The 22863-nt window shown below is 52.1% G+C and overlaps 1 protein-coding gene across 21 annotated transcripts in view; it reads left to right on the plus strand.

Annotated features, from left to right (window-relative positions):
• Positions 1-13022, plus strand: part of LOC105484804 (neurofascin) — a 200724-nt gene extending 187702 nt beyond the window's left edge. For all 21 annotated transcript variants that reach the window (XM_011746775.3, XM_011746785.3, XM_011746784.3 and 18 more), the window contains 3 exons: positions 394-525; positions 3642-3711; positions 7106-13022. In XM_011746775.3, the coding sequence (XP_011745077.2) occupies positions 394-525; positions 3642-3711; positions 7106-7337 (434 nt within the window). In that variant the 3' untranslated portion in view covers positions 7338-13022. The remainder of the gene's footprint in view (positions 1-393; positions 526-3641; positions 3712-7105) is intronic.
• The last annotated feature ends 9841 nt before the right edge of the window (positions 13023-22863 follow it).

Below are 22863 nucleotides of genomic sequence, written 5' to 3' on the forward strand. Positions count from 1 at the left end.
TGGACTCATCCATGGGGAATCATACTTCCATGGCCAATCCGTGGCCATCCCTCAGTCCCCACTAGGCTGTGACCAGCCCTCTGGTTTCCAAGAATGCCGTGCTTCGTTCCTAGGATACTTTCCCTTCCTAAACGACCTGTTCAGCCTTCTGCTTCTTATTTGCTCCTTGTACCCCTTTCCTTTGCCTCTTTTCTGATCTTTTGACCTTGGCTCTTTAATTATTTTCTTTTTGTCCTTTAGCGGGGTAGTTTGGGCCGGGGGGCTGCTAGGTGGTAGCGTTAGGCTCCAGGAGAAACATCCATGTGAAATAGCTGAAGTTCTTCCCTCCATCTCCCTCCTCACCGTCTCCCCCATGAAATCATTCACGGGTTTGCTTCCGGCCCTCCCTGCCAGCTTACACCAACAACCAAGCGGACATCGCCACCCAGGGCTGGTTCATTGGGCTTATGTGCGCCATCGCCCTCCTGGTGCTGATCCTGCTCATCGTCTGTTTCATCAAGAGGAGTCGCGGCGGCAAGTACCCAGGTGAGCCGTGCGAGAGGCGTGGGCTTGCAGGGCGGGGCACGTCCGCTCTCCCATGAGTCTCCAGGTCTCCAGCCAGATCCGGGGACTGTGTTCTCTCAGTGAAGCCAGCCCTTGCCCGGCTTGGAAATACAATCCTCTTGCCTGTGCATCTTCGGGCTGCCAGCAAGCACTTGAGTTAATTAAGTTCGCCTGAGTTGGACGGATGGCACAGTCCAGGCAGCCTCAGAGAGGGGATGGAAGGAACCCTGGCTCCTGTTAAGAATGACCTTTCCTCCCCTTGACTCACCACCCATCTGCTCTATAAATTGGCTTTTTTTCAGCCTGAATCTCATTAGGATCCTGGGTCCCGGGGAAGGAGAAAGGAAGAGAGGCATTTTCTCTAACCGTGTCCCAGAGAATGGGGAGAGGAGGGGTCTGGGCAGAAGCAGCACACCCATGAGAGAGTTCCAGAGGTGGGCACTCAACAGGATGATGGTGTAACCACCAATACCACTAGCAAGGGTCAGAAGCTCCGATGCGAGGAGCAGGGAGAGGCTGAAGACGGGTGGCATTGGTAGGGGCCTCCGTGGTCCTAAAGCACTTTGGGCTTCCCTAAAGTCCCAAGGAGACCTCAAGATCCTTCAGCCCCTGGCTAGGCACAGTGACTCACACCTGTAAGCCCAGCACTTTGAGAGGCCAAAGCGAGTAGGTCACTTAAGGTCAGGAGTTTGAGGCCAGCCCAACCAACATGACGAAACTCCGTCTCTACTAAATATACAAAAATTAGCTGGGCATGGTGGCAGGTGTCTGAGGTCCGAGCTATTCAAGAGGCTGAGGTGGGAGGATTACCTGAGCCTGGGGAGGTCAAGGCTGCCATGAGCCATGATCGTGCCACTGCACTCCAGCCTGAGGAACAGAGTTAGACCCTGTCTCAAATAAATAAAAAAAAATTTTTAAAGATCCTCCAGGCTGGGCACGGTGGCTCACACCTGTAATCCCAGCACTTTGGGAGGCCAAGGCAGGCAGATCACTTGAGGTCAGGAGTTCAAGACCAGCCTGGCCAACATGGTGAAACCCTGTCTCTACCAAAAATACAAAAAATTAGCTGGGTATGGTGGCACATGCCTATAATCCCAGCTACTCAGGAGGCTGAGGCAGGAAAATTGCTTGAACCTGGGAGGGAGAGGTTGCAGTGAGCCGAAATCGTGCCACTGCACTCCAGCCTAGGTGATGGAATGAGACTCCGTCTCAAAAAAGGGGGGGGGAAGAAAAGATCCTGCAGCCCAGACATACCAAGGTCAAGGACAAGGACCTCTGGCATTCTTGTTTCTGGAAATATTGATTGTTTTTTACACAGGAACAAGAGAGCCATCTGTCTGTGATGGGGTGGGTAGGGTGACAGGAGACAGGATAATGGATGACCCTGAAAGCAAAAATCTGGCTGGACTACAGAATGAAATTTCTCCCTGCCCCAGAAAGCCCCATCACCAGACATACCCCACGCTCCCCAAATGCTTCCTTCTCCCCATGTCTTAGAACAGGTCCTCCCCCAGGATCCCCCTAAAACTCAACACAAAGGAAATAGAAGGGAGAGGAGACTCGATTCTTTTTCCTTCCCCATGCCCAAGTACCCACAGACTAGGACTCTGAAGAACTGTGCCTTAAGTGAGGGAGGGCAGGAAATGATCATTCCTTACTGGTGAGCGATGTTTGCTTTCACTCTCTTCTGCTGTGCTGGGCTTATCTGATTCTGTAAGAGAGAAAGCCTCAGTTAGGGAAAAGGCTGCCTCCTCCATCTGACAGTAAGACTTGGGTGGACTGAGTTCACGCCCGTTCCAGGTGGAAGTGGAATACCAGAAGAACCCAGCAGATCAACTCTGAGCCGTCCTTTGCCCTTTCAGAAAGTATCTCATTCCAAACAGTTCTTCAAAACTAATCTCTTGCCCTCCAGCTACAGGGTAAGCCCCTGGTCCCTTAAAAAGATGAGTGAACCAGGAGCCACAAGGCCTGGGTGCTAGTCTTCCCTCCGGTCTTCATTCAGTCACTAATTAGTTACGTGATATGCTCTTCACCTCTCAAGGGTTCAGTTTCCCTCATCTAAAATGAGGCTGATTATCCGCCTTGTATCTCAAAAAGGACACATAGGTCAGGTGCGGTGGCTCACGCCTGTAATCCCAGCACTTTTGGGAGGCCATGGTGGGTGGATCACTTGAGGTCAGGAGTTCGAGACCAGCCTGGCCAAGATGGTGAAACCCTGCCTCTACTAAAAATACAAAAATTAGCCAGGCGTGGTGGCAGGTGCCTGTAAACCCAGCTATTTGGGAGGGTGAGGCATGAGAATCGCTTGAACCCGGGAGGCAGAGGTTGCAGTGAGCAAAGATAGCACCACTGCAAAAAAAAAAGATACATAAAGAGGCTTTCATGTAAGTGCCTGCTGTGCATCCACCTCTGTGCTGTGCACTAGCAATACTGGAGGAAAAATGATCTCTCCTCAAGGGCACCATAGCTGACACCGAAAGAATGAGCACAGCACAAGACAGGGCCTCGGCTGAATGCTCACACGTCACAGAGGACGTGGAGGAAAGGGGGCATGCCAACAAGGGGGAGTCACAGAGAAGAGACACTTCCCATCCCATAGGTGTGTCTGGCGTGTCTTCTCTGCTCAGGGCACTCTGCTAGGAACTGTGAAGAAGCACACAGACCCCCACTCTTGAGGAAAGAACTAGCCTTCTGTGATAGGCATGAGAAATGTGCACAAATAGTTACACCACAGAGCAGAATAAGAAAGGTGCAAACAGTGGAGTGTTTGCCTTTGGCAGAGGAAAGGATCACATCTGTTTGATCTTTTGGGGAGACTTCATGGAGATGTAGTTGGGGGAGCTTGGTAGGAGGGGATTTCAGTTGTCAGTGGAGATGTAAAGAGACCTCTGGGGCTGAGAGGGAGGCGGCAGAGTCAACTTGGCAACTGATTGAGTACAGGAAGCAAAAACAAGGGAGGCGTGGATGGTGCCTTGTTAAAAAAGAGTGTCCGTGAGCCCAGGGCGGTGCCTTCTGGCCCTGCAGTCAGTGGAGCCCTGGAGAACAGGGGCATGTACTTAATCATCGTGTCTGTGTCTTTGCTTCTCTTGTTGACCAAGTACGAGAAAAGAAGGATGTTCCCCTTGGCCCTGAAGACCCCAAGGAAGAGGATGGCTCGTTTGACTATAGGTGCGTGATCTCCCTCCTCCTCTCTCAGGCAGGCTGTCCTCCATGTCCCTGAGGCACCACCCTCACCTCAGAGCAGCTCCACTTGGCTGAGAGGCCATGAGTAGCCGTCCTTGCCCCTTGGGCCGTCACCCTGCCTCTCTGGCGGCGCTGTGGTGGAGAGTGCGTGCTGCTGAGTTTACTCAGAGGCTTCTCATCCTAAGAGTGCCAGATGAGGCTGCTCCCCCAGGAGACACTGCCTGACACATGCATGCATTAGTTTGACGAACAGCATTTCATTCATTCAACCGCACAACTCAAATGTATCAAGCTTGCTATTTATATCTTTCCACCTTTTCACTCTGAACACGAGCCCCAGGACCCTCTTGCTGTGAGATGAGCTCAGCCCTCAGGCTGATTCTCTGCCCACACTCTACTCCTAACCCTGAAGATAATGACCCTGGGAGGCTGTGATGTCTTAAAGCCTCAAGGAATGAAGGTGGGCTGATTCCAGGTCGTTTCTCCTTGAACGTGGAGATATCTTTGGGCTCTAGACCGGAATGGGCCTTGGAAAGGTATCTAGGTCCAGTGCCCTATGCCCCAGATGAGAGGACTGAGGCCCAAACCGGGAAGCGTATTGCCTAAAACTCTTCCTTGCTCCCCACCCAGTGAGTTAGTGGCAAAGCTGGAAAGTCCGGGGCCGGCTGGTGCTGCTGGTGCTGCTATTCTATACTTCTGTACCCGTGCTCCTGTCCTACCTGGATGCATCTTCGTATCTGGGCTTAACAATGTCGTTGTTTGTCCATGGAGATCACGAATATGTTCTGAGCTGAGGGATGATGCAGAGTGGGCTGTGGAGTGTCATTCTCAGACCAAGTGCTATGGAGGGAATGTCTGATCAGAGCCCTGCCTGCCCACGCCACCCAGTTACTGCCTGGGCCCAGGCCCTTGTCCTCTGCTGCAGTCTCCTTTTCCTGTCCTGGGCCTCTGCCACTCTGCCCGTCAGCCTGGCAAGCATAATCAGATCAATGGGTGGTAGAGCCACTGCCCACACAGGAGCCTGTCTGTAGGCTTATGGGCCATAACTGTCCATCTAGTCCCAACATCCCCACAAGCCCCCTGAAAGGGCAGTCACAAGAGCCCCCTTCCCATCTTCCCTGGCAGGGCCCAGCTTCCCTGTGGGCTGAGACTTCCTTGGCTTTTTGTTCCAAAAGCCACGGGGCTTCTCCTCCCCCAGACTCTCGGTACAGCCAGAGAGGAGGAGCGTGGACCTCCTCCAATACGGGGCTGAGCAGCCTGCACTGTGAGGAGATGGTTCCTCGTGCACCTCTCCTGCCCCAGACACCAAAGCTGTCGGGCAAAAACCCCTGCCTCCTCCCCACAGACACTGAGGCTGAGTCTACACACACAGGGGCATGCCTAGGCCTGCACCCCTACACACACACACCCCTCCGCTTTGGCTCTGGAAGGTCTGCAGCATCTGTCCTAGAGTCCTCCCTTGGATGAGTCTAAGAGCCCTAACCTGGGAAAAGGCTGAAATGAATACATCAGAGGAAGAACTAAGTTTCCAGGGGGGATAGGCCTGGGGGCGAGGAGTACTGTTCCTCTCACTCCAGTCTGTGGCTAAGTGACTGACCACCTTTCCCATGGGGCGTCCTTTGTTTTTCTCCTCCATGTCCATCCACCTGGACCTTGAAGATGTCTCAGAAGCGAGGCCAACAGGTGGCCAGACCAAGGCCACCCTTAGTCATTCTGGTTTCTTTCAAGCTTCCATTAGGAGAGGTCTATTCGGTCTGTTCTTTTTAGACCTAGATCCCCTGTTCCCTCAACAGCCTGGCATGCTACAGACCTCTCCCCCTACCCCTCCCACTGGCTGGGCTGTCACTGTCCAGTGGCTGCACTTAGCTTAGCTGCCTGGAACCAGAGGAGGAATTCCCACAAATCGCATAGCACAGTCCTCATGCCCCTGCACATGGGGTGGAGGGCCCTGGGAAGGAGTGCATGCGAACAAGACCTGCAAGTGGGGTGAGGAGCCTGGCAATTCCCCTCCTTCAGTTGGCAAACAGTGACTTCCACTTCCTGCACAAACTCAGCACAGCCCCAGAGAGCTGCCTCCCTCACAACATCTCCCAACGCACGGCTGTCCCAGAATACAGTTAGGCTGTATTCATGGGGCAGCACTGCAGGGAGTGAGCTAATAGCTTTCCGTCTTCTAACACAGCCCTGGCCCTGGCTCGCTGCCCTCTTCTGACAGATGTCTTTGCCCGACACTGCTATTAGAAGTGAGAACGCACTGCCCACTGTAATGGCAACTCAGCTGGTTGTCTTCCCCATGTCCGGGAAGGACTGGGGGTGGGTGGGGAGCTGGGGGCAAGGAAGGGTGTGGTGTGTGTCTACTCAGACCGCCTGGCACCGCTATGGTCCCTGAGACCCAGACTCCCACTGCTCATCCTGAGCTACTCCTGCCCAGGAACTGGGCTCACCTCTGAAGTGCAGCCAGCACCACCTGGTGCCTGCTCTGAGCCTTTTCAGCCAAGGGAAGGGACATGGTGCCTGAACAGACGCTGGCTCAGGGAGCAGCCCACGCCTCCTCGGGAGTGCAGCAGACATCCTGACTGGGCAGCTGTTCCCAGCGGCCCATGCAGCTTTATTTGGCAGCCTCCCAGCTCTCCCTGCACAAGGGGAGCTTAGGGCCAGGGCTTGTAGGCCTCAGAGGGGCTAGGCATGATCCTCTGAGCCTTGCTATCTTCTCACGTTTGCTGGCATCACCTGCTTACCTGTGTGCGCCTCCCTCCCACTACTCTTGCACACCTGTACTTGCTAGGTCCAAAGTAATAACATCTTTTTATAGATCAACCAGATAGCTCAGCGAAACACACTAAGACAGAGAAGCAGAGAGGCAGGGGAGAGGTTTCTTCCTTTAAAAGCCTTGCTTTTTGTCAAGGTGAGAGTGTATCCCTACAGAGTCACAGGTCCTGGGAGATCAAAGCTGGGCCAGCCCCTCTTGATGACTGAGGCTTAGGTCACAAAACCACACAGTGACACACTCGGGACTAGAACCATCCCATATGGTCTCACAAGCAGTGGCTCTGCCTCACCATGGGGTGGCCATCCTCTATCCACTCCCACCACAGACAGGGACCCAGTCTCATGGAAGGGACCTGGACCAGGAGCCCAAAAGCATGGGCTCCACTCCCTGCCCTACCTGACTTGCAACCTCACCTTAGAAAAGGTGCTTGTCCTCTCTAGGCCTCCATTTCCCTTTTGTAGAGCAGACGGGACAGGGGAGGGTGAAGCGGGGGCTGGACTGGGTGGTCTCCTGGGTCCCATCCTCTCTGAGCTGTGTAGGACATGTGTTGGCAGGAGGCCGGCTGCCCCATCCCACACCACCTGAGATTCTCTGTCTCTCTTTGGCCAGTGATGAGGACAACAAGCCTCTGCAGGGCAGTCAGACATCTCTGGACGGCACCATCAAGCAGCAGGAGAGTGACGACAGCCTGGTGGACTATGGCGAGGGTGGCGAGGGCCAGTTCAATGAAGACGGCTCCTTCATCGGCCAGTACACCGTCAAAAAGGACAAGGAGGAAACAGAGGGCAACGAAAGCTCAGAGGCCACGTCACCTGTCAATGCTATCTACTCTCTGGCCTAACGGAAACCACCCAGGCACAGCCACCACTTTGCAAGTGGGAGGAGGGGAGAGGGGGAAACTAAACCACTGCAGACCTACCACAAAGCCACCACCACCTTCAGTAACAAGGGTACGATATGGGGGTCTGCCAAGCTGTGAGGATCAGTGACCACCAAGCCACCCATAAGCCCCCTCCCAATGACCCCCCTTCAGCCCCGGGTGCCACCAGTGTGGGAGAGCTGGAGCCGTGGCTGAGCTCAGCTAGAGGGAGCCTGGCCCCTTGCCCAGTCTCACAGCCACCCCCGAGCGTTCCACCACACTGCCCGCCCTTGGCCTCGGCACATGCTCACCGTTTCTGTTGGTTACAGGACTTCTCATTGTCTTAATTTTGCTTTGTGCATCTTCCCCTCCAGACCCGATGTCTCCGTTTTCTTTTCCTTTTGAAAAGGTGTTCCTGGAAAAGAAAGAAAAAGTAGATTCTCCCCCAGGAGACCACAAAGATAGGCAAAAAGGATTGAATCCGTACCAGAACATGTAGACAGGCTGTAATATTCAAACCACCTCTGGGCCAATGCATTTCCGAAGGATGCCTTTCTCGCCATATGCCTCCCCTGGCTCCCAACCCCTCTGCCTCAGCCTTGTCAGTTGCTGAGCTGGGCTTGGCTCTTTTCTGGAAAATGACAGTATTTTTGGCAGGGAGAGGGTGTGCAGGCCTCCTTGCTGCTCTCTGGTTCGGTTGGGAGGTGTGTTTACCTCTTGCTCCTCATTCCCCCCCTGCCCTTTTCTCTGGAGTATCTAAGATGTGAGCTGCACTGACTCTGAAGAAGTTTGAGGAACAGGAGTGAGCACTGATAGGAAGGACTTCAACGCCAGTGACTGTGTACCTCAAGCAGAAGAAAATCAGGTGTCTGGTCTTGGGGGAACTCTGCTTACCTCTAGAGAGAAGAAAAAGGCTGGGTTTGGACTTCCTTCCTCCTCACTGGTGAAACCCAGGATGTAGATAGAGGGCCACACCCACTCTGTCCCAGAGGGCACCTGTCCACGTGGCTGGGGCCCACGCTGCCACCCTGGAGGAGATGGAATGCTGTGATGCAAAAGCTTTGCTGGTGCGTTTGGGGCATAAGGCGCTGCTCCCCTTCCACCTCTAGCAGATAGATATCATCTTCTCAGCCAATTCTGTAGGACACTGAGGCTTTTGTTTGACATGGTATGTGGATGGGGACTTGCCCCAAGACTGAGCCAGTCTGCCCTTTCATCGGGGTGTATACATATCAGGGGACCTGTGGTGGCACCGTACTCAGTGCTGTGATGCCCCCACCTGGGGAGGACTCAATGCTCTTTGTATGCCTTATGCAGCGCTGATCTGCCCCTGGAGTTCCCAGGTTCCCAGCCCCTCCCTGCAAGCCTTGAAGCCTCCAGCGATGTCCGTGTCCAGGAGAGCAGGGCAGCCCATGCAAGTGTTCCGGCAGGACCAGAAGCGGCCACCCAACACACGTCCTCACCAGTCACCCCAAATGGAGACACTCGCAGACCTGCAGTTGTCAGACCGAAGGTGCTGCCTTCATCCTCCCCACCTAATGCATTTTTGAAACCAAAGGTACCTAGCCTCAGAGACAGAGAAGGAGAGGGGGAGATCTTGAGTCTAAGAGGAACCCTTTAGCTGTTTCTGTAGCTCCGGTCAGTTTCAGGAGGGTGAAGCTGATCCCCAGGAACGAATCAGCTGCCATGGGCACAGCCTCTGATTTGAGCCTCCAGCTGCTAGCCAGGGGGCCTGGGCCGGACCAGGGCTCTGTCCTTCAGTGACTTTATTAAAGCATCATTTGCCACATGTTTAAGCCGCAAAGGTATTAGCAATGCTTGCATCATTAATAATCATTCAGTTGAAGGTCAAGCCCATAGACACACACTCTCTGTCTGCTGGTAAGAAATCATAGCCCAGAACTGAGCCAATAAGGCTGTTTGAACCTGAGAGTGTGTGATGGTCATTTGGGCCAAGCCTCAGCCAGGGCTGCTGCCTGGACGCCTGAGGGGCAGCTTATCACAGTGCAAGGGGACAGGGTAAACAGCAGGGGGTGGGGCGTGAGCTTGGAGGGCCCCTCCCCTAGCTTTCCTCCAACACCTGCTTGGATACTAGGCCCACTGTCCCTGAAGGGAATGTCAGGGAAGTGTGCCTGTGAGCTGAATTAAAGGACTGGCCTTTCCAGAAAACGCTTTGGATCTGAGCAGAGTAGTCAGTTTCTCAGACGCTCATTCCATACTGCACCATACATGCCAGTGAACTCACTGCACTGAAAGCAGGCTCTTAGGGCAGGAAGGGACGGTGAGCAAGTCTGCCACACCACCTGGTGACTGGGAAGGCTGCTTCCCTCGTAAGGGTCTTGGAGAGAAGTAAGCCCACAGCCTGCCTCTGCACCTCGTTCCAGTGTCCTGCCAGGCTCTGCACTGTCCTTTGTGTATGAAGAAAATGCTATTAGCCCTCTCTCAGGCTACTGTTCTGTGGGTGCTGAGAGCTACCCCCCATCACCATGCAATCACACCCGTCTGAGCAGAAGCAAATCTGAGGCTGAAGAATTAAGTTTTCCCCAAGCAAGGAAAGCAGGTGGTCAGAGAGATCAAACGCTGCTGGCGTGGGGATTGCAGGATACAGGAGGCAGCCCCTTTGGGGAAGAGGAGAGTGCGTTTTCCATGGAGCCCGTGTCAGAGTCCAGCCCAGCTCAGCATGAAAGCAGAATTGCCCAGCACTCCCTGCCAGCTGGGTCTCCCAAGCAACTACCCCAAGACATACCAACAATGAAGCCAGGACAGCACCATTACCATCGGCACTCCAGTTTGGCTGGCTGGGAGGAAAGTGCTGGGCATCTTACAGTAACTCTAGAAGTTCCTTTGACTGGGCTGCAATCCCACCTGTGTGCTCAGCCCTAAGAGCTGTAGTTTCCTGTGCTGTCATTTGTCCATTCATTCATTCATTCATTCATTCAGCAAATACTCTGAAATCCAGTCTGAACTAAGGCCTGAGCTGTGGATACCATGGCGCGTGAGTTAGATGTGGTCCCTGCCCTCACGGGGCTGACAGTCCTGAAATCAAGTGCTGGGACACAGTGGCCATTGAGTTGGGAGCATTCTTCCCTCTATTGCTTAAGCCACTGATGGCTATGAGCTTGAAGAAAGGGATTCTGAGGGAGAACTTGGTCCATCTGGTCACCAAGGCTGGGCAGGACAAAGCAGTCAAGAACCATGGTGTGGCTTGAAAAACAGTCCTGCTTCCTGAGCCTCTTTGCTCTGCCTCTTGGGGCAAAGGGTTAGTCCACATCCAGGTTGCATGAGATGAGATGCAAAGGGCTCTGTGTGGGTGAGGAACGCAAGTTAGAGGAGCGGGAGAGGCCACCAGGGTTGGGACCTCTTTAGGTAATTCCTGTTGGCAGCACCTAGAGAGAGCATCTGAGCCAAAGGAGTGGGAAACTCTGCCCCAGCAATGGCACGGGCTGCGGTCTCTTTCTGGCGCCCTGTGCTGGAGCAGGGCCAAGTCTTAGGGCATCACGAACAGCCCATTTGATGGAAGGAGCAGGGACGTAGCACATTTTTGTCTGTCTTTGTGAGGCTGCTTTGCTAACTCTCTGAGGAGAGGAAGCCTCTCAGGCTTTCCGTGGGCTGGGGCTGGTGCCAGAGAATCCCTTCTCAGTGGGAGGGCAGCAGGTTCCTGGGAGGCCGGCACAGGGCACCGCTCCCCGCTCCTGACACCTTGGTGCAGACTGACTTCCTGCCCAGTCACCACTCCGGCCAGCCCCGCCAAACACACACAAGCTCATGGTTGCGGTTGGGTCTATCCCGTTAGTTGGCAAAGGATCCTGCTTGAGCTCTGCGTAGTAGCCGAGGAGTAGCATTGAGGAGGGCCCTGATTGTTTAAAAAAAAAAAAAAATAGGCCTCAAAACAATGAAACAAAGAGCTTGATGTGTCAGGAGGAGACCAAGGCCCTGGGAGGCATAGGCAAGCCGGGCAGAGTCAGACCAGCGCCCTCCCTTGACCATCTCCTATCATTCCCCTCCCTTAACCTAGACAGGGGCTACCCCATGTGAGTTCAAGCCAGACTTTGTGGCTGTCCCCAGCCTGCACAGCCCAAGCCCAGGGAAGTGTCCTTTCTTTCCCTTCCTTACTAATAATGGGCCTTCCTGAGACACATTCAGAGAGGGATCAGAGAGAAAGGAGAACCATCCAGGAGAGCCACAAGCACCCACCAGTGTCTCAAGCCTCACCTGAAACTGCTGTTCCTCCTGTCAGCATACTAGTATTAAATGGGTGTTCCATAATGAGAAGAATGGAAATGAAATACGTACAAAGGCATCTAGCTTAGGACCAGAATCGGATTTCAGCATGTGAAGGAATCCCAGAGCTGATCTCATTGAAATGATTTATTGTACAGACAAGGATATGCAAATCCACAGAAGTGAAGGGATTTTTGCTCAAGATCACATAGCTGGTAAACTAAGGTAAGGTTAGGGCTTGAACTTGGGCCTTCTGACTCCTTGTCCAGTGTTCTTTCATCTCACCACAGCTGCCTCCTTTGAAACAGAGGTATTAAGATCTGTCCTTCTGGTTCACCCTCTCATACCTCTTTACTGCCTCTCCCACATCCCCTACATGCCCCCAAAATGAAAGATGAACAGGATTTTTTCTTAGACCAAGATCAGTCTGTCTGTTGATCAGTCTGTGGTTCACCCAGCCATGCAATTAAGGGCAGACCTGGGCCAGTGGAATAGAATAGCTGATTGGTGTTTGTTACTGTGAACCCTAGACTGTGCCCCCTAGAATGGTGTCTCTTGCTTTGTAACACATCGGGCCTTCAGCGTGCTGTATTCCTCAGAAGTGAGGGCATCTCTGTCCATTCTGCCCATGGCCAGAGGGTGCAGAGAGGCAGCAGGGCCCATGCAAGCTGCCACCCTGGGATTTGCTGGGCTGGAGTTCAACAGATGTAAAGACTTCGGTGAAGCAATAAACACAAAACTCTGGGAGAAGATATCCAGAATTTTGTGCACTACTCTGTTTCTTTTTCAAAAATGAGGCAGATCAGATGTCCCTGAGCTGCCCCTTTTTTTCTGATTCCCCACTGCAGTGTCCTCAGTCAGTGTTGTCCCTCTGCCCGGCTCCCCAGCTCTCTGCCAACCTCTTCACACTCCCCTTGAGCTGAGCATCAGTCACCTGTGACGTGGCCACCTTCTGTCCTGCTCCCACTCCCGACCCATGCTGGACCCCGGAGGACCTCCTGCCCTGCCCCTACCACACACCCATATCCCCCACCATTCCAATTTGTTCTTTCCCGTGGGGAATTTTTTTCCCCAACGTCTCCATCCATTCCTTCATATCCACACACGCACAAATTGGTCTGATCTTTTTTCCATTGGTTAAACATTTAACTCCATGCCAGACCTTGTTTTAACCCCTCTCACATCATGTTCTTTCCTTTTTTGCGAGTTATTTTGCATTAACCAACTTTGTCAGTGACAGATGCGTATCTGAGGGTGTCACGCACGACCTTCAGCAGGGAAGACTTCTGGGCCATGGAGGACCGTCTAATACATGGACTTATAAACTGACTGCATGAGCAATGAAAAGGCCAAATTATTCTGAATTTTTTTTTGAATCACTGTAAAAAAACTGATTTCTTTTGTATAGAGAACACTAAACGTATAATAAAAGTTGTTCAAAATGTACTCTTGCCGTGTGATTTGCTCATTTTCTTGATTTGTTCTTGTTAGTGGATAGAAGAGGGATGTCAAAGGGCTGATGGCAAAAGTGGATCAAAGGGTTTTTCATGGGTGCCAGACAGCACACTCTTCCAGAATTCTACCATACCATCCCCCCTCTAGAAGTTGTCCTTACTCTGGAAGACTCACTTGCACAATTTGTGTTTTAAACATAGTGTGACTGATATAGGAATCTGTAATGTGTACAGTCGTGGAGACACCCTCTGACTCAACGTGATGAGTGTGCACATCCACCATTGAACAAGTGCCATGCTAGGGAAGCTAGGAGAATGAGAGAAATCTGCCATGATGCCCCGTCTTCTATCCTTCTGCACCGCTTGCCCTTAGATCGAATGTCAGCGTATGCCCAACATTGTGCCTGGCACAAGGTAGACATTTCATATTGTTGAAAGAATAAATAAAACAGCTTACTACAAACCAAAAACTCCTCTCAGTAGACTCAAAGGAATCTTGACCAGCAACCAAATAGGGGCCTGGCACGGTGGCTCACACTTGTAATCCCAGCACTTTGGGAGGCTGAGGTGGGTGGATCATTTGAGGTCAGAAGTTCGAGATCAGCCTGACCAACATGGTGAAACCCCCTCTCTACTAAAAATACAAAAAAAAAAAAAAAATTAGCTGGGTGATGTGGCACATGCCTGTAGTCCCAGCTACTCTGGAGGCTGAGGCAGGAGAATCACTTGAACCCAAGAGGCGGAGGTTGCAGTGAGCTAAGATCGTGACACTACTCTCCAGCCTGAGCAACAAAGTGAGACTCCATCTCAAAAACAAAAAAAAGGAAAAGAGACAGAGGGGGCCGTGCTGATTGAGAGGCAGTGCCTGGCTCTCTCCATGTCCCCTGGATAGCACCACAACATATCCGTAGGTGTGCTGGTTCTCACTGAGGAGTGGCCAAAGAGCCTCACCCAGGCAGGATAAGACATGAGGGACCCCCAGACATTGTAACCTCCGCCCTCCCTTTCCTCGGGGTGGTGTGGAGGTTGGAGTGATCACTAAGAGGTGGTTCTGCTCTTGTAGAAAGTTAACGGATAGTTTCTAGGAATAGGCTATAATGGGGAATGAGGGCAAATGAATTCCCCTAAAAATGCAAACCCAAGTCTCTGACAAAGAACCACCGAGTAACTGTCCAACCCACCTGTGTTTACTCTTCCTTCAAAGTCCTCAGAACTGACAAGGTGGGTGCAAAAAAGAAAAAAAAAAATGTCCTCAGAACGGATCATTGACTTGAGAGATTATTGCTTAGGCTAAAATGGGACCTTATTTCCAGGTCCAGCTCCTCCTGAATTGTTGGGTAACTCGGGGAAGTCACACACCTCTGAACCTCCCTCTTTACTCCTTGAAATATGAGAAAGAATCTTTCTCTCTCTCTTTTGTTTCTGAGGGGTTTTTTGTTTGTTTGTTTTGAGACAGGGTCTTCCTCTGTCACGTAGGCTGGAGTGCAGTGGTGCAATCACGGCTCACTGCAGCCTCGACCTCCCAGGCTCAAGCTATCCTCCCACCTCAGCCTCCCGAGTAGCTGGGATTATAGGCACCCACCACCATGTCCAGTTAATTTTTTTTTGTATTTTTTCTAGAGACAGGGTCTCGCTATGTTGCCTAGGCTGGTCTCAAACTCCTGGGCTGAAGCCATCTACCCTGCCTTAGCCTGCTAAAGTGCTGGGATTACAGGCCTGAACCACCGCGCCTGGCAGGAATATCCTTTCTCATCATTCTCAAGTTCACACGCTGTCTTTGAAATTTGTCCCTCACATCCATATGCACTGTCTCACCCTTAGTCCAAGCTCTCGTGGCCTGAATTGAGTGTTCCTGCTTCCTGTGTTGCCTACTCCCTCACGAAACTGTAGCCAGAGGGAGCTTCTAAAATATAAATCTGATCATGTCATTCCTTTACTTGAAACCTTCATTAGCTACACTAGATAAAATCTAAACTCCATGATTTGGCATGTTAGACCTTTGGTGATCTGACCCTCACCTCTCCATCCTCATTTTTTCACCACTCCCCACAAGTACCCCAAATTCTATCCATTCCAACTATTTCCAGCTTTCCCTGACAGCAAAAAATTCTCACACTTCCCAGGGTTTTCGATTCAATTCAAAAGTATGTATTAACAACCTACTCTGTGCCAATTAACAGCATAAGATAAGTAGAAATCCCAGACTGTCATGAGAGAAAGTCAAGTAAACAAAAGCAACATTAGAGTGTCTTGGGCAAAGGGCTCAATAAATATGGGCTCAATGGATAAATTATGGTCCAAAGGTGGGTCTGCCTGACACACTCTTCTCTTGACCTTCCACACCACTCCCCAATCCTTCTGAGTTCTTCCTCCTCTTCTTCTCCTTTCTCTTCCCCATTCCAAGCCCCTCTAGGCCCTTTTCTCCTTATAGGCCGTTCCTCCGAGACTCCTTGAAGGCAGCTCAGGGAACACTGTCTGCCCTAACAGCCCTGCACACACACACACACACACACACACACACACATTTGCAGTCTGGTTTAGACCCCCTCACTGTGCCCCTAGAGCACCTATTTTATGTCTAATGGGGTCTGGGATACGACGTTCATTGTCTTTTTCTTTTTTTTTTTTTTTAATGATAAGGTCTCATCTGTTACCCAGGGCTGGAGTGCAGTGGTACTATTACAGCTCTCTGCAGCCTCAAACTCCACAGCTCAAGCAATTCTTCCATCTCAGCCTCCCACGTAGCTGGAACTACAGGCACTGCCACTTATGCTCGGCTAATTTATTTTATTTTCTATAGAGATGGGGTATCACTATGTTGCCCAGGCTGGTCTTGAATACCTGGCCTCAAGCAATCCTGCCACCTCGGCCTCCCAAAGCCCTGAGATTACAGATGTGAGCCACTGCACCCAGCCTCATTATCTTTCTTTCACTAAACTGTGAACATCCCCAGTACAAAAGAGTTTTTCACCTGCATCCACAGTTAAGTGCTCGGCGCGTAGCAAGTGCCAACTGAGGGACAAAATGAATGAATAAGAATACATGAGTGAGACAACATTCCTTTGAAAAATACTGGCCGGGTGAATTCAAGCTTTTCATATCATCCTCTTTGGATACTGGATTCTTGGATATGACACGTGGGGGCAATCCATCGGCTCAGTTTCTAGAATAGGCACCTCCACTCGATGGAGCGGAAGTGGAGAGATAAGGCAAGCGTGTTGTTTGAAGAAAGCCAACCTCGATGCAACTGAGGCCAGACAAAGCGCCCGCCTCTCTTCAGAGCCCCAGGGACCCACCAGAGTATCTGTCATCCCTGAGTCTCCTGAAGGCTGCACCTCCCAGCCCATTAGAAATGCTAATCTCCAGCTTGGAGTGGGATTAGCAGACCCAGTGGGGAGGGCACAGGCCATCTTCCCATCTTTATTAAGAGTGAAGGCTGTGCCCCCTTCTGCCCAGCTGCCCACAAAGGGCTGGAATCTGGGAATTCATTACAGCCTTTCTCATCAAGGAGGTCTCTCCTGTCCAACATTATTTTAGGTGGAGAAAGGCGGGGGAGGGGGACCCATTTCAGCATCCGCCTCCCCACTTAATGCATCAGAGCCCATTTGTTTGATGTCAGTTTCTGCTGGAGCACCGACCAGGCAGCGGGCCTCAGAGCAATTTGGAGCCACAGCTGCGGCCCAACAGCCCAGCCCCCAGATCCCAGCCCCCAACCCTCACTCCCATTCCCACCCCAGAATTTGCTGCTGATTAGCCCCAGCCACACACTCCCTCCTTCCACACCCTCCCCACCACCACCACCAAGAAGCTTGCCTTTGTGTAGACCTGGGTCTCGGCTGAGTCTGCACACAGATCGTCAGCCCTGGCTGGAGTTCACTGGAAACTCACTTCACCCACACTGAACCCAAACAAGAGTTCTGACTGCTCAGCTTCGCGCAGAGACCACTGCAGAGAGTGAGCAGCTAGAGGACAGGGATTCTCCCACACTGAAACAAACACACGCAAGGACATCTCCTGTGCTTAAAACCCCAACTGCCCTCTCAAAAGGCTGAATCCTAGTACATGAAGGGTCCAGGCTTGATCTGGGTAGAGAGGTTGCAGATAGCATCTGGGGAGAGCTTTGCATAATAGAGAGGGTGAGATTTTGGATCTCCAGGGCAATCCAGGGGGCAGCAAGTGAGGAGCAAGAAACAGCAGAAGGGAGATTAGAGGAGTGGTTCTCAAAGGGTGATCCCTAGACCGGCAGTATCAGAACCACCTGGGAACTTGTAGAAATTCACATTCTTGGCTGGGCACAGTGCCTCATGCCTGTAATCCTAGCACTTTGGGCGGCTGAGGCAGGTGAATCACTCGAGGCCAGGAGTTCGAGACCAGCTTGGCCAACATGTTCAAACCCCGTCTCTACTAAAAAACACATTATTGGGCCTCACCCCAGATTTACTGTATCAGAAACTCTGGGATTTGCGTTCTCACAAACCCTCCAGGTGATGCTGATGATGCAGACATCATACTTGAGGCCCCCAGATGAGAGGGACACACTGAGAAAGCTGTGTATGCCTGGATGTGACCCTTCTTCAAGTCCCCCGAATTGGCAATCAAGCCTACTACATTTGTGAATTTGCTTCTTGTGAATGGATGTTTTATGCAAGCTAGCAAAGTTGCTGGATTTTACATCCAAATTGATGCGGGGCATAGAGACTGCAGAAGAATAGAGGGATCAGAGCATGAACCAACTCCCAGGAATTAGCAAAATTTGCAAGGGGGGCTTGGACTTTCACAGTCCGTGGAATTGGCAGGGAACTGAGCTGTTTATACATTGCTGTCAAAGAGGCAAGAAGGCAGCAGATGGTATTTGGGTCACAACACATTTACATTTAAGTGACTTAAGAGGAGAAGGGAAATGAATATTGTTGAAACCAACTGCGTGAGGCACAGTGATGTGCACTTTATGCAAATGCTCTCTTTTAGCTTGCACACCAGCCCTTTGACGTAGGTAGCTTTACATCCTGTTATGCATGAGGAAACTGTGACTCCAAATAGCAGAATAATTTTTTTTTTTTTTTTTTTTGAGACAGAGTCTCACTCTGTCACCCAGGTTGGAGTTCAGTGGCATGATCTCAGCTCACTCCAACCTCCGCCTTCCGGTTTCCAGCGATTCTCCTGCCTCAGCCTCCCAAGTAGCTGGGATTACAGGCACTCACCACCATACCTGGCTAATTTTTGTATTTTTAGTAGAGACGGGGTTTCACTATGTTGGCCAGGCTGATCTCAAACTCCTGACCTCAGGTGATCCACCCGTCTCAGCCTCCCAAAGTGCTGGGATTACAGGCATGAGCCACTGCACCCCACCCAAATAGCAGAATAATTTGCCCAAGGTAAATGACAAAGCCAGAACTAGCTGCCAGTTCAGTCTGACTAAAAAACCTCCACTTTCACTACTGTGCTTGGGGTATGAATGGGCCTCCCTGTGAAGAACCAGCCCTGGTGCCTGTGTCTCAAAGGCATCATGCCAGAGCAGCCTCTGCCAACTCTCCAACATGCCTCCACAACCATTCGCCCCCTCCTCCGCTCTGGGTAGCAGGACGTGCAGGTTCCTGAATGTCCCAAGAGAGCCCAGGAGAAGGTTGTAGGTGCCAGGCAGCTCGTGGTCACGTGATGAGGGGGCAGCAAAGTCACAGGCGCTCAGCTTTCTCCAAATGTGTCCTGAGTACCAAGTAAGAGCCAGGTCTCTGCAGACAGGTCAGGCACTAGCTGTGTGACCTCAGGCAACTGACTGAACCTCTCTTTGCCTGAGTTTCCTCATCTACAAAATAAGGGTTGTCATTGTAGCTACTTTGTAGGTTGTTGTAAGGATCAAATCAATTGAAATGTGAAAAGTGTCTGAGGCATAGTAAGTACTATATAATAATGTATTAAATTTAAATAAATGAATGAATCACTTTACACTTTCCCCTCTGCTGTCTACCCAAATGTTCTTCCAGACTCAAAACCCTCCTTCGAAAATCCGCCCCATCCTTCAAAGCAGGCTCAAATCCATTTCTCATAATCCCCTTGGCCCATAGGGCTGTCTCTCTTGAGAGCGTTTCTCAATCTTCTTGCTCCTCTAGCAGGGACTTGTCTGATATTGCAGGAACTTTCTCCTGTATCTGGCCAGGCTGCAAACCTGTGGAGGGCGGGGCCAGTACTTCATGCCTCTTGTACCTTTGTGTCTCCCAGTCCTGTGCCTCACACATGGTGTGGGGGGGTCCATAAATACATGTTGACTGATCTTTGGGACCCAGCGGTCCCTGCAGGGTAACCAGATCCCATTTGTATTCAAGCTGTCTGCATTACTGTATTTATTGCCCAGCTAGTGGTTTAGTCCGTGGAGTATTGGCGTTGGGGCACGGAAGGGGCAGGGAATATTTCCCATCCTAAAAGCAAGTTTACCAGGTTCCAGGTGGCTGGATGTAAGGGCCAGTGATGAGTGTTGAGAGCTGGGGTTCACACTACAGCCCCATTAATTAACTTTCCCCAAGTCCCCTAAGTGCTCTTGTCTCCCGTTAAAGCCCAGCAACCCACCCTCATTCATCAGAAAGGACAGTCCATCCTTCACTTCCCTCCCTCCCGCTCCTTCTAGCTCCAGCCTGGCTGTTAGGACACAGCATGACCCTCAACTCACCCGACAACCCATGTGGCAGAAGAGGATAAGGCTGGATGTCCAAGGGCCTGGGTTTGTCCCAAGAGAGAACGACCCCAGGACAGGACTCAGCCAACGTCCTTTCCACAAACCCCACAGCACCAGTCCCCGTGGACGTGGATGCAGTTACCTCCCTGGGGTCATTTTACTCCAAGATATGGAGCCTGACTCCCAAGCTTAGAGCTTATTCCAGGCCATAGGCATTCGGGGTTCCTTCCTTCTCAACGCTGACAACACCCCTCCTCAGGGAAGGATGGTCTGGTGAAGACCAACATCAATGCAGTCAGCCCTGAGGCCCAGAGGAGCTGACGTCTTCCATCCTTCTCCCTACCAAGTCCCAGCAACAATCTCCATGAAAAGCAAAAAACACACAGAAAATCTTTCCTTCCAAATCACTGCATCAACCTCCTTCCCAAGTTTTCTGCAGGGCGTGCCCTGGCGTGGCTGGCGTGGGTGAGGCTGCCAGTTGACTGCGGGGGACGTGCACAGGGCCCACCCAGGGCCCCAGGAGAGCCCCCAGTCCCCTCTCAGTTATGTGCCTGTGGTTCAGACCCATGGAATGTCAGGGCTGGAGTGAGCCCAGGTCCACTCCCCTTGTCTTACAGATTCCACACATCAAGCGCTAAATCCAAAACTGGCTCCCACAGCGCACAGCAAACGTACCACCCCACCTTCCACATGAGCTAATGCGTCCTCAGAGAAAGCAGACTCACATTTCAAATTACAGCCACCAGACCGCATCTGAAAGAGCTGAGGGCTTTTCTGGGAGGAAAAAATACACAAACTTAGAAATAGACTCATTCCAAAGCCAAAGAGCAATCATTTGGGATTTTCAGCTGCCCCAGACCCTCCACAGCCCCCTATCCTCCTATGAAAGCAGGCAGCTGGGGCTGTGGCCAGTTGGGGAAAGTTTAAGGCAAGCACAGGCAGGAAGGTAAATCTCAGGCAGTTCATCCAATGCTAAGCTGAGGAATATGTAGGTGTGACTTTGGTTCCCAGAAGCAGGCAGACTCCAGACGAGGGCCTCTATGCCCCCTTTCCTCCCCCTCCCTAACCCCGACGTGCACCTCCTTCCATTTCCCATTCTCCAGCCCCTCCTCAGAGCCCTCAGACCACTCTCGCAGGTCCATCAGTGGCTTTTCAGTGAGCCCCCAGCTTTCATCCTATTAGTGAGTCCGGGAGTAATTACGACTTCATTAGCCAAATAGGTTCTTGGTTCAGAGACTCCCTCCTACAAAACAAAACACACACCCGCTCCCCTCCATCTGAAGTCTGTCCCCAGAGGCCTGCAGCTAACAATGCAGCAGCTTCAGGGAAAGCCAGCAGGAAAGGGGGTAGGAGAGAGGGGAGGCCGGCCATGGGGAGGAGGCCCCCCGCTCTCCTTCAGGGCGCATCTGTCAGCTGGCCCCGGAGAGACCTGTGACAGGGAGAGGGATGACACTCCAGCAAATGAGGCCATGAACCCTCCGAGCTGTCTGCTGTCCCCTGCCCTCTGGCCTTGCCCACCCTTCCAGTTATGGGCTTAACCCATAGCCAGTGCACTTTGCAGACAGGCAAGCGGCCTCCTCAGCTGAAGGCTCTCTGGGCTAATGCCCAGGGCCTCCAGAGGGCAGGGTAGTCCCGGCTCCCCCGCCCCATCTCCCACCCCATACTTCAGCTGCTGCAGCTCCAGGAGCAAGGAAGCTCTGGGTCTGCCAGAAAGGACAAAGCTGTGCCCCCAACGCCCCTGGCCAGGGGAATTTTAGCCAGCCCGTGGCCACCAGACCTGGCAGGCAGGTCCTGGGAAAGATGCCACAACCCCCGGCCTCCTATCTGTCATCCCACATCTCAGCATTAGAAAGAGTTTTCTTTGAGTCTATATGAGTTCTGCATTGCAATTAAAACCATCCACACGGGCAATCGCATATCCTCCTTCTCTTTTCCTATTCTTTTAATGGATTTTAGGAGCATGGAGTCTAATCCTCCTGCCTCTAAGTGGGACCCAGCTAGCCTAGTCTATGCCAAGTCTTCCTGAGTTTCTCTAGCCACACAATGCTAATCACAATGTCCCGCCTCTCCTCCAGGTCATTCAGGATGAGGCCACACCACTTTCATCACTTTTTTTTTTTTTTTTTTTTTTGAGATGGAGTCTCGCTCTGTTGCCCAGGCTGGAGTGCAATGGCATGATCTCAGCTCACTGCAAGCTCCACCTCCTGGATTCACGACATTCTCCTGCCTCAGCGTCCCGAGTAGCTGGGACTACAGGCGGCTGCCACCACGCCCGGCTAATTTTTTGTATTTTTTAGTAGAGACGGGGTTTCACCGTGTTAGCCAGGATGGTCTCGATCTCCTGACCTCGTGATCCACCCGCCTCAGCCTCCCAAAGTGCTTGGATTACAGGCGTGAGCCACCGTGCCCGGCCCCCATCACTCTCACTGCCCACTCTCCGCTAGGAGAAGGGGCAGGCTCCCTGCAGAAGCCTCCCGCACGTGCCTCTTTGTCCATGCAGCTTCCAAAGAGAACTGTCTGCTTCTTCTGGGGGCTTTGCATGTAACAGCTGATGAATTCTCATTCCTGCTGAGGGCCCCTCTGCTTGGGTCCTCCACCGGCAAGATGCCATCTGCTGAGGCTGGACCCAGAGGCAGAGGGATAGATGAGACTACCTCCAGACAGCCTTGCCATTTACGAGACTCCAAGCTATGTGCAGCCTTGGGCCTGGCTCTGGCTCTAACTTGACCCCATTCTGTCCCCAGGCCCGATGACTCGGCCTCCATCCTCCCTCCCCACCACACCAATCTAAACCAGCCCAAAGGCCAGGCAAGAGGACCCCTGCTCCTTGCCCTTCAAGGAAAAGGAGTCCTCAGAGGCCAGCCCAGCTGTACACACTGCACCCCTGCTTGTGTTCCCTGAAAGCAACTGTCCTTTTGTTAATTCTGCCATTTCCCAAAGTACCAGGAGCATCTCATCTGACAGCCACAGCATCTGTTCTTCTTACTCTCCAGAAGGTTGGGTGGGAGCCGTGCCAGCTTTTCCTCAAGGCTCTCCCAGCCTCACGCTCCTTCCACCTGAGTTGGACACCCTGCTCACCTGGTCCCCTAGGGGCACCTCCAGTTCCCTCTCTGCATCCCTGGCTCCTGGCACCCCTTCCTAGGACCACGGTTGGCAGCCTCGATAA

Source organism: Macaca nemestrina, chromosome 1, assembly GCF_043159975.1.
Source record: "Macaca nemestrina isolate mMacNem1 chromosome 1, mMacNem.hap1, whole genome shotgun sequence".
NCBI lineage: Eukaryota > Metazoa > Chordata > Mammalia > Primates > Cercopithecidae > Macaca > Macaca nemestrina.